General features: G+C 35.6%; 1 protein-coding gene across 2 annotated transcripts in view; it reads right to left on the bottom strand.

Annotated features, from left to right (window-relative positions):
• The window catches only part of Cdc27 (cell division cycle protein 27), a 392,586-nt gene that overhangs the window by 141,768 nt on the left and 238,175 nt on the right, over nucleotides 1–12,643 (bottom strand). For both annotated transcript variants that reach the window (XM_090405839.1, XM_090405840.1), the window contains one exon: nucleotides 2,567–2,719. In XM_090405839.1, coding sequence (XP_090261965.1) covers nucleotides 2,567–2,719 — 153 coding nt within the window. The remainder of the gene's footprint in view (nucleotides 1–2,566; nucleotides 2,720–12,643) is intronic.

The following is a 12,643-nucleotide window of genomic DNA, read 5'->3' as shown; positions in this document are numbered from 1 at the left end:
ACGCAAATTTGTTTCTGTATCTATCTGTCTGCTTAAAACTAAGGAACTGGTGATCCAATTTTCATACGATTTTCTTTTGTATGTATCAGGTAGAGCTGGTCAGGTCTTAGAAAGTAGTTTCCAGGAGAGTGTTCAATAAATTTTTTTGGAAAAGCAGGCAGCAAGCCAAATAAGTTTGGAAGCCACTGATTTATATGGATCACATTATGAGGGACAGTTGTATTAAACCTAACATCCCAACTGGAGATATTCTACTCACGCTTTATTTTATGCAGATGATGTTTTCCTAAGCAAATCCAGTGCAAGCGTCAAGATTCTAACTAAACTAAATAATAGCTGTAACAAATTTTACAGGAACATGAAAACTTTAACTTTTCATGAAATCAATGAAAAATTTAACTGCATTCTCAATGGAAAATTAAATATGGAAATAGACAACAGAATTAGCAAAGCTGGTATGGTAGGGAGTCAACCAAATAAATTTTGAATAAGAGAGAAATTAAAGTTAAGAAGCTTTTGCAGGTAAATTGTAGGGGGAATGTCTCCAGGGCTTGGGAAAAGAATTTCCCAAGCCCTGGAGATATCAAGTGCAACCACTTGAGATTCACCAAATTTCTCCATGGAATTTGTCCACAGATGGGTGATATATGTTGATCGGCAGTGACAGAATCCGTACTGGTGGTCGCTTAATAGAAGTACTTCCCTCACCACAGAATTGAGTAAAAAATTATTTGCATACGCTCTTTCTTTCGCTTATTCTTACAATCTTCTTTTATGCTTCACATCTCTTGCTTTTTTTGATCCCGAGTTCAACTAATCTCTTGCTGTTTTTGCAATTTTTCAATCCTGTGTTTTGTCCTGTTAAGGATCACATGCAAGTGCTATTTCTTTATTCAGAACTTCTATGTTCTCCTGAACTTCCACAATGGCACTTTAAGTATTGTCACCAATATTTAAATTTTCTATTATTCTATCAATACTCTCTACTATCACGTAATTCGTTTGCTCTGCACTCACTCTGAAAACATTTATTACACACACTCTCACCAGTTTCACTCTCCTTCCACAAATCTTTTGACTTTCACAATTAATACATCTTCAAAATTCTACACTGGACAAACTCACACAAATTTAGCTCACCCAACAAGATGTCTGCTGCCATTATTCTGCTATGTATAGAATAGATGGTATACAATATATAGTTTAAGGGTATATATATATATATATATATACACATTTTTCTTAAGTCTAAATACCTCAGTCTATCCAGAACACTTATAAAACAAATAAATACAATAAATTAACTCAGTATTAGTAGCATAAATTTGAAAAAATTACTTATCTTTCCACAGCATTATGAATTAAAGATGCCAAGAAATTATATTCTTGGTTTAATCCTTTATCGAAGTGTAAACAAACAAAGTTTGTGCCTGAAGTAACTTCAGGACTGGGCAACTCATATATATAAAGGCTAATGACTTCACATCACTTGCGTTAGTATTCCACAACACAAAGCACATATCCTTATGTGCTTTGTGTTGTGTATAATGCTAGGCATTATGGGAAGGGCCATTATCAGACAGGTTTCAACCTTTATTGAGGTCTTATTAGTGGGAGCTAGACCCAGAAGTGATACCAAGGTCGAAGTAATGCATAAGCCTGGTCTGGGCAGTGACCCTTTCCATAATGCATAGCATTATGCATGTCTATAAGGATATGCTTTGCATTATGGGATACTAAGGCAAGTGATGTGAAGTCGTCAGCTTCTATATATGAGTTGCCATGTCCTGAAGTTAGTTTAGGTGCAAACTTTGTTTGCTTACACTTGGTTAAGGGATTAAACCAAGAATATAATTTCTTGGCATTTTTAATTTATAGTATAACCAAGTGGAAAAACTTCCAACAAACATTATGAATTTGTGACATTTACCAAATATCCTCAAACTCGGCTAGGTTTGCTAAATAATGACTGATCCCCAGTAAAATTCCAAGAATGCTTAACCTTCTTTGATAAATTATTACATAGGTATTTAGGTTTCTATTTGGCTTCTGAAGATCGCTCAAGTTTTAAAATGGTAGTTAGAAGGTTATGAACTCTTATAAGTTCTAATAATAAAAGGTGAAACAATCTTCCCATGTGATCACTTTCAAGTAGGTAAATATTAAAGCTTCATGGCAAACAAGTGATATGAGCATACATGTTATTAATATTCCCACTATCAGAAACTACAGTTTCATATAACAGAAACAACAGTTTACCTTCCCTGGATTAAAATGTTTTGTTTTTTTGAATGCCATGACTACCACAAAATTCCAATTGTTTGAAAAGCATATTCAAAATTCAAATACAGAGATAAAAGTGAGAGAATTCAACAATTTTTCTAGCATCTCTTCATGCTAGAATCACAGGTACTAACTACCTACCTCCCAATCAACAATATGTTAGTTTGTATGAGAAAGAAGACACCCGCTTGCTTCCATAAAAATCAGCAAGCATAGTTGCAATATATTCGCACATGCACACATACAAAAGTATATGCATATATATTAAAATATTTTCTCTTACCTCCGGTGCTTCTTTATCAAATGCTATTAATTCCTGAGATAATGCAGAAAGTGTTACTTCTTTTTGTAAATGCCACAATGCAGTGCTATAATATTCCATACCCTGTACCCTATGTGGCTCTAGCCTTCTTATTTCTTGAAAAATAGTACTAGCCTATTCAAAAATGACAATGGACAATGAATTATATATATATATATATCCATTAATTTAATTACAACACATACATAAACAAAGGATCAAACAAATGAATTTAACTTTTTCCATTTTAACTTAATTTTATTTTCTAGGTGTTCCAATTTTTTCTTTAAAACTTTTCAGTAATCTGTCTTTATGCATTGTCTATATGCCTAAACTATTTTATTTTTACCAAATTATTATACACAATAGCCTTGGTGGCAAGTGACTAAATTATCTGCCACCAAAGGCTACATATCTTAATATCACTGAGGTGGATGACTATGGAGGGCTAAGTGACAGAGGATTTCCATCACTCAACAACAACACCAATGTCACAATGAATGATGAACAAATATCTGCACTTCATAGCAGGGTTCTTACTTGATCCAATCCTTAGTTCACTAATACCTAATGTGCTCAATGGCTATAAATCATTTCTGACCATCTGTGGTAAAGAGGCATATTAGGTACTACTGAAATAAAAACAAAAGAACAGTTCTTTGATGGTTTTTTTTTTTTTTGTCTTCTAGATTTTTCTAAAACTGGTTCTCAGATACCTTTTGTTATAGACTGCATTCTATGTTTCATCAAAGGATGAACATTTAAATATTTAAATTCTTTTTAAATATAAACAATATTTTTTAATGTATAATGGAAAAATTTTAATGGATAATGGATTTCTGCTCAGTGCATGGACTAGTCATTACTTCACATCTTTAAGTTTCAAAATAAGATGTGCACAAATTCACATGGAGAAAAGCCTCATTGACTACATCATTGTTGATAATGATATCTCCATGCTCGTTCAGGATACAAGCGTGTACAGTGGATTGTAAATTGGAAGTAACTATTACTTAGCAATAAGCAGGATAAAAATGGATATCACATTGAAAAGAACAGTAAGTAAGAAAGTTTTAAAAATAATTGAAGTTGAGCAGCTTTTACAAATAAATTGTAGACTTGACTATAGAAACATTATTGAAGAAAAAATGAAACAAATTGAAAACAAGAACCAAACCTTGGAGTCTCAGTGGCAAACTCTGAAGACGACATTGACTGATTCAGCTAGGGAGATATGTGGTGAAGTTGTCTGCAAGGTCAGCAAAATAAAAACACCATGGTGGACTAGAAGTTAAATTAGCAGTTCTGAAAAAGAGATAAGCATATCAAAAGTTCCTAACAAATAAGTCAGTAGATGATTTAAAATAATACAGAGAAAAATGTAAGACAGCTGAGCTGTGTATGAAAGTAGACAAACAAAAGTCATGGGAAGACTTTGGTAAGAATATAGAAAATAAATATGAGGAAGGTGGCCAAAATGCTCTGGAGGCTATTGAAGAAACTAAGAAATGGAGGAAAGAGTACTGTAAAAGGAATCAAAGATGATAAAGGTGACTTGAAAATGGATAATACGGATATCCTAGATGTCTGGAGTAATTACTTGAAAGACTGTTAAATGAACCAAGCAGTGACAGAACCATACTAGAAAATTTTCAAGAGGAATGCAAAGAGGAGTACATATCAATACTTGTAGAAAAAAGCTGTCAAAAATTTGAAATGTGGAAAGGCAGCTGCAGTAGATGATATTCAACCAGAAATGCTTAGGTATGGAGGTATAAGAGTTTTGCAGTGGCTACACTGCATAATTCAAAGTGCCTGCTCAGAAGGTCAAATTCCCAATAATTAGAGTAGAGCTCTCATAGTATCCATTATAAAGAAGGGAATAAAACTGAATGTGAGAATTACAGAGGAATTTCTCTACTGAGTGTTTGTTCCAGGTAAGATTTATGGATGCATACTTGAAAAGAGGTCGAGAAAGATTGTGGAAGATTTGGTTTAGTTTATAGTTTATTTGGCATGAAAACAAAAAAGGTCATACTGCACCATAGTAAAGGTTATAGCTATATATAAACATTTAAAGAAAATTGAAAACAATACGCATGTACAAAAATTAAGGTTACACAATGGAGCATCTACATATAAACATAATTACTGCAGAGGGCACAGCAACATACAATGTCAAAAGCAGTACATAAATAGTCAACAATACAAGTTAATAAACAAAATACATGTACAAAATGGATGATGTGAAGCTGGGAAGGATTAATAGTAATAGTGCAGATGTGGTAGTCCTGCAAGAGGATTTGAATAAGCTAGACAGATGGACAAATGAATGGGGTGTCGGTTTAATGCTGCAAAATGCAAGGTCTTGAGGTTTGGGATACATCGATGGGATGCTGTATACGCTATTGGAGGAGCTATACTGGAGGAAGTAGGGGAGACAAGAGATCTGGGGTTGATGATTGACATAAACCTGGAATTCAGGGGACATATTGCAAAGGTGGTGAGGGTAACACAGAGGATTGCTGCAATAATGAGAAGGATGCTGACCTGCAGAGATAAAAGAGTTATCATTCCATCGTATAAGACCCTACTTAGACTATTGTTCTCAGATTTGGTCCCCAGGATTTGAAGGGGATAAATTAACTGTGGAAAGTGTACAAAGGTGGATAACAAAGACAGTTTCAGGACTGTACAATGTTAGTTATGAGGATCGGCTGAGGGAATGCGGACTGCAGAGTTTGGTGGATAGAAGGAGAGGTGATACCGATTGAGACTTTTAAACTGTTGAGAGGTGGCTACAGGGTTGACACTGGGGAGTTCTTTCGCAAGTTGCATGGAGGGTGGTTGAACCATGGAATGCATTGCCTGATAGCGTGGTGAGAGCGAGAATGGTCAATGAGTTTAAGGAGTGGTATGATAGACTTGTGTTTCCCAGGAAGGACCTCCTGCAATGAGTCTTTGGCCTCCTTGGAGGCCTAAATAATAATAATAATAATAATAATAATAATAAAAAACCAAGCCAAAGAATCCAGTATCTACATATTGATAAAATTACAACATATGTTATTATAGCAGCACATAATTAGGCAAAATGGAATTATTATACAATATGCATGTATAAAAATTAGGTTTAGCAATGTGGTATCTACATATAGACAAAATTACAAGGTGTCCTACAGCAATAAATAATTAGTAAAAAAATAAACTAGTAAATAATATGTATGCACAAAAGTTAAGCAATGCAGTATCTACAGTAGAAAACCTCGGTTGTCAAACTCCTCTCATCTCGAACATATTTTCCTAACCAAACACGCACTGGTTTCCAAATAGGCAAACCGGCAACCATGTGATCCCCGGGATGAGATGTACAGTGGGAGAGTGTCACTTACACCTTAGCCACCTCTCAATCCAGACACCTGCTTGAATTTGCAGTGCCTTTTCTTGATTTTCTTTGTGTTTTGCTGTTTTCTTTTTTTATAAATTATTATTAAATAAGCCACCATGGGACCGAAGAAGGAAAGTGATAGCAGAAAAGTGTAAAGAAAAGTTGTTAGAACCCCGATAGAGGTGAAAAAAGAAATCTTATCCAAACATGAAAATGATGTTCGTGTCTCGGATCTTGCTATTCAATTCGGTACAGCGATGTCAATGATCTGTATAATACTCAAAAATAAAGAGCCAATCAAGGGAGCTGATGTTGCAAAAGAAGTTAAAGTTATTACTAAACAAAGATCTCAGACGATTGAAGAAGTGGAAAAATTGTTGCAGATTTGGATAAATGAGAAACAGTTAACTGGTGATAGTGCTTCTTAGGCTGTAATTTGTGAAAAAGCGAGGCGATTACATGCTGACCTGTTTAAAAAACCGTGGTACGAGTGGTGCTAATAGTAAAGCTTGGTTAACCAGGCAATTTTTTATTCAATGGATCCATGAAGTCTCTGCCCCAAATGTGAGAAAATACCTTCAAGAAAAAAATTTGCCATTAAAATGCCTTCTTGTGATGGACAGTGCTCCTGCTCACCCTCCAGGCTTTGAGGACGAGTTGGTAGAGGAGTTTTGATTTTATCACAGTGAAGTTCCTATCCTCAATATGACTCCTCTAATCCAGCCCATGGACCAGCAGGTCATTTCGAACTTTAAGAAGCTCTACACCAAAGCACTGTTTCAAAGGTATTTTGAAGTGACCTCCGACACAGAATTAACACTCAGAGAATTCTGGAAAAATCACTTCAATATCCTTCATTGATTAATATTGTAACAAGAATATTAAGCTTGGGTGCAAGTGACTTACAGGACCTTAAACCTTGGCCTGAGAAAATACCTTCAAAAAAAAAAAAAAAAAATTGCCATTAAAATACCTTCTTGTGATGGACAATGCTCCTGCTCACCCTCCAGGTTTTGAGGACGAGTTGGTAGAGGAGTTTGATTTTATCCTGGAGGAAATTGTGTCCAGACTGTGTAGCAGACATAGAGACATTGAGGCTTAGTATGTTGCTGTTGTCAATGATGTTGTGTCTCTGGGCAAAAGCAATGGGCTTGGAAGTTGGCAATGCTGATGTGGAGGACCATAGGAATGAGCTCACCATGAAAGAACTGGAACACCTTCAGATGGAGCAGCAAAAGACAGGTTAAAGAAATGTCTTCAGAGACAGAGGAAGGATTCCTAGTTCTTTGATCAAAGAAATGTGTGTGAAATGGGGTGAGGTGCAAAGTTTTGTGGAAAAAGATCACCCTTCTTTGTCTATATTTTATCTATTTATTGTGTTTATACTTTTTATGCATTTTCATTATTTTTGTATACGATTTTATGCAGTACTGTTGTAAAGGTTTAAATAAGCAATCATCTCGGGTTCAGAAACGGATTATTCCATTTTACATTAATTCTTATGGAAAAATGGTTTCAGTTTTCAAACAAATCAGTTTCCGAACAGCCTTTAGGAACGAATTACAGGAATACCTCGATTATCGCGGTTATTGTTGCCATGAAAAATACTGCAATAATCGAATCCACGATAATCGGGATAAATAATGTGTGTAAAATGGGTGATCAATGCCAAGGATTTTTCAAATCTATTAATTAAATTTTAGATATGTATCAAGTAAAAAAGAAATGTATTAAACGTGCTAAGTAAAAAATGAAGGTTCATTAAGAAAAACAATATTATTCTTTAATCTTTATTTATATATAAGAAGTACACACAGTACATACAATTATTCTTTCTTGGATAAAAATTGGTGTAGAGTTGTCTGGTGGAATTTTTTCTTTCTTTTTTCTTTGTATAAAACTCGGTAGAATGGATGGAATTTTCAATTTCCTGAAGAACTTTCAGTGATCGCTGTTCAAGATTTTTTCTTTAAAATTTTCAGCAATTCTAAACATTTCGTCCATTTCTTTGAGGGTAAATTCCTTCGGTGACAAGTCAATTTGTTCGTCATTATCATCGATTTGAGCATTGTAAGCACGTTCTCTCTCTCTCTCTCGGTTAATTAGGTCTTCATCATCCAGCTCCTTATCATGTGACTGAAGCAGGTCCTGAACATCACCTTTTTCAATTTCTTTTAGTCCTAGATCAAAGCCCTAGAGTTTGAAGCGTGGTCTAAAATATGGCGAACAATTAATTCATTTAGACCGTACTCTCTTGCAATTTTGGCTTTGGTTATGCCTGCTTAATACTTATTTATCATATGCAACTTATCTTCTAAGCTGAACACTCTATGTTTCTTCTTGATAGCTGTAGACTTGAAATCATCCTTGTTTCTTTTAGCATTCATTGTAGGGGTAAATAACAAGAGAAACAAATATCCACATGTACTTCAGGCAAGGGCAGATAGTTACTGGTAAGTGGTGAGAAGGTGCCGTCGCATAAAAACGAAGCGCTACAAGAGCGATACCTGGAGAGTGGCGACTCGAACTGGTTGCATATGTAGTGGGCTACATCTCACGGCTGCGATAATTCGAATTTCGAGCACAATAATTGGGATTTTGGTATTAAATTACAAACCGCGATAATCAAGGTATTCCTGTATGTTCGACAACCGAGGTTGCACTGTATATATAAATAAAATTACAGTCAAATGTGGTTGTACAAATTAATTCTTTGTAAAAAATTAAAAACATCATGCAATCTGCCTGAGTGCACATGGCTTGGCTAGATAGGTAAAAATTTCATTTCCTCTCTTGTATAAAGTGCTGGCACTCCACCACAATATGACAAATAGTGAGACATGTATTGCATTTTTTACAGATGGGAAGGTCATCATCCCTCAGTAAATAGGAATGTGTAAGATGACTGTGACCTATGCAGAGCCTAACAAGAAACAACTTCCTCTCGTCTCCTTATACACTGACTAGAATACCAATACTTTCAGGCTTAATGTGATATAATTTGTCAATGCTTACTGCCCTTGAGCAATTAGCTTTGATCTTATAAACTGTTTGTAGTCTGTATATGGTACTGTCAAACATGTGGAGAAAGTATGAGCTGATTTAGCAGCTGCATCTGCAGCCTCATTTCCCCTAATTCCAACGTGGCTGAGAATCCAGCACAACTGAACATCAAAATTAAGGATATTTGGTAGAGGTTTCTTTTATATACACACGTGCAAGCTGAATGGCATGTAACTCTACTGTATAATTGCTGTAATCAGGTTGGAGATAATGTCAGGAAACACAGAAGCACAGCCAACAGAGGTATCAGTTCTTGAACCATCAGTAGAGATGGGCAAGAAATCAGAGTGTACTGCTCTGTGTGCATTAAATAATTGCAGGTAGACAGATGATAGAGTATGAGACTTCAGTAGCTGACAAAGCGAGAGGTTGCTGGTTGGAGTGCAAACCTGCCATGGAGGGATGCTGTTATGCTTAGTGTAGGCAATGTTGTCAACACTTATACCAACAGTTTGTATATCTCTTTAGCACACATACCAAAAGGACATATGGCAGTCTGAAGTGTGTAATACTGAGCTTCCCAATGCAGAGAAAAGAGACTAGTCCATGTAGGATGATCTGGGAGAGACTTTATCTTTAGGACATAATTAAGAGACAACTGTTTCCGTCAAAGTGATAGAGCTGGTTCATTTGCTTCAACATAAAGACTTCGAGTGGGCGATGTGCGAAAGGCACCACAGTAGCTATCCATATACCCTGATGATGGATGAAATCCAACCACCACAGGTTACTCTGTCTTGCAGAATTATTAGACTTAAAACCCATAATCCAGCTTTGAACGTATAAGAGCACGTAAAGACGGAGCGATGAAGATTGATCAGCACTCCACTCAGTAGAGGATAGAATGTGAAGGAGATTCAATGCTCTCTTGCACTTTTCTCTTAGTTGACGAATGTGTGCCAGAAATGTAAGTTTTCTGTCAAAGATAGGTCCCAAGAAGATGGCGTCTGTACCTACTGGAATAATGGTTCGCTCCCATTCTTAATTCAGGATCTGGGTGATGAATGTGTTTTCGATAGAAGTGTACATAGACACTTTTTTCTGTTGAAAACCTAAACCCATTACTAAGAGCCCACAGAGAAACATGATCAATTGCTTGCTGAAGTTGTCTTTCAATTACCATGTTATAAGAGTGGCAGTAAATTGTGAAGTCATCAACATATAGAGCATTGTCTACTGTGGGAGGAAGCTGTTCAGTGATTGAGTTAACTTTAATAGCAAAAAGTGTCACACTTAAGACAGGGCCTTGGGAACACCTTCTTCATATGGTTGAGATAGCAAACTGCCCACTCTGACTTGGAAAGTTTGCCTGGACAGAAAGTTTTTAATAAATACAGGAAGGTGACCTTTGAGACCCAGGTTACAGAGGTCTTTTAATATGCCATATCTCCAGTCTGTGTCATAAGCTTTTGGTCGAGATAGCATACTTTCCACTCTGACTTAGAAAGTTTGCCTGGACAGAAAGTTTTTAATAAATACAGGAAGGTGTCCTTTGAGACCCAGGTTATAGACGTCTTTTAATATGCCATATCTCCAGGCTGTGTCATAAGCTTTTTTCCATGTCAAAGAAAACTAAAACAAGGTGTTCTTGCTTCAGATGTGCATATTTTATAAGTTTCTACATGAACCAAATGGCCTAAAGTTGAACAATGTCTTGGAAGTTTTTTTTTTTTTCCCCACCAGACCCAGAGGTTGTGATACCAAGGTGGAATCAATGGAGAAGTCATATTTAACTATATGAGTTGTCAAAAGGTATCGCATCTTATTATTAAATTACTCTGGATTTAGAGAAAAATGTTGGAAGTTTTTTCCACTTGGTTAAACTATAACTTGTATAGGTAAATATGAATTCTCCATTGCTTCCACCTTGGTATCACCACCTCTGGGTCTGGCTCCCACTGACGAGACCTCAACAAAGGTCTCGTCAGTCCAATCTGAGTAGTGGCCCTTCTCTTAATGCATAGCATTATACATGTCCATAAGGAGATGTGCTTTGCATTATAGGAGATAATAAGACAAGGAGTGATGAGAGCTTGGTCCACCTTTACCACGAGTTGCCTCAGTCCTGAAGATACTTTGTTTACTTACACTTGGATAAAGGATTAAACTAAATTTATTATAAATTTTGTGTGTTTAGGCACTCAAGTGATAGTTTAAGCACACTGAATAGCTAGAATGAAAAGACAGTCAAGAAGAAATTGGAGATCACCTGGGATACAATATAAAAATTATACTAAAACACACAAACCATACAAAATAATTTGAAGATGTTAGACTAGAAGCACAAAATCTTAAGAGGATCCTCATTTGGGAAGTTTCACAATCATATTTAAGGTTTCATTGGACACGTGGACTGTTTTTTTTTTTTTTTTTTTTGTATTTTAGTATAAAAAAATCACTTGCTCAATGCTTAGTGCTATAATACTTAGTACACTGAGATTTATCTTTATACTGATGATACTATTTCAAAAAAACATATTGATGAAATTTATGTGCACTATATATTACTCTGGTCTCTGCAGAACATTGCAGTTCTGTGCAGACATCTCATGTCAAGATTCCGTCATATATTATATTTTGGTCTTTTCTTAAACTTTTCCCACTGCAACCCCCTTTTTTTGCCCGAGAAATTTTTACGCAATCCCGGGTATATAACATAGGTATACAAATAAAACATTTACTGATAATAAATCATAAAGAAATTTATTTTAAAACAATTCTTTGGTATACATATAATTTTACCATTTATTAAAGACAAAAGCAAATTTGCATAATAGTGAAATGGATGTGCTTCTTTATTTTTGCATAAACGATTAGCTGAATATTTGATACTGCAGGACCTAGAGCATCTTCAACATTTTTCAGAGTAGAGTTGATCGATATTTTGATTTTATAATTGTCAATATTGAGAACGCCGCTTCGCATAAATATGTGATACAAAATGGCAGAAGTATGTTTAGGGCCATTTCAGTCCTAAAAATTTCTGGAAATTCTGTCCTAATCCTGTTCTGTTGCCAAATTTTTTGCAACCCCCACATTTAGTAACGTGACTCCATATGGGGTTGTTTAAGAAGCTTTGTTCTCAGGCACTTCTTACTGTATCAGTCCATGTAGATAATCTCAGTCTTTCTCTGGGTCTTTTTCCTGCCTTCCTGGCAAAAAACACCATTTTGCTAAAACAAGTACAAATGTTAACACTATAAATCCCCAAACTGTCCAACTTTGGAATACTGCTCTCATAAATATTAGGGGATGGTGCATCTAAAACTACCCTAAAAATGCTCAATGCTATCCAGAAGAGCGTAATCTGATTAAATGACGTCTCTCTCCAAGATTCACAAGCACTCTATAAAAGACATTTGTTTTATGCCTCTTCTATAGGTATTTTCACAGATAATGTTTTGTTGAACTTTATGTATAGTTATCATCATTCCTTTACTTAATTCTCAGCTTCAAAATTTTTATCCATCTATCTCCATTCTTTGTAATAGCCTCCCTCACTCTGTCTTCTCCAAAACCTACAACTTTCAACTGTTCAAGAAACACACCAGATTCTGTTTTTCTCTTTTCTGATGGCTACACACTGCACTGATGTGTTATAAGTTTTT

The sequence above is a fragment of the Typopeltis vanoorti genome, chromosome 15 (genome assembly GCF_054136105.1).
Source record: "Typopeltis vanoorti isolate ZY-2024b chromosome 15, IOZ_Tvanoo_1.0, whole genome shotgun sequence".
Taxonomy (NCBI): Eukaryota; Metazoa; Arthropoda; class Arachnida; order Uropygi; family Thelyphonidae; genus Typopeltis; species Typopeltis vanoorti.
This window is presented reverse-complemented; position numbering and strand designations above follow the sequence as displayed.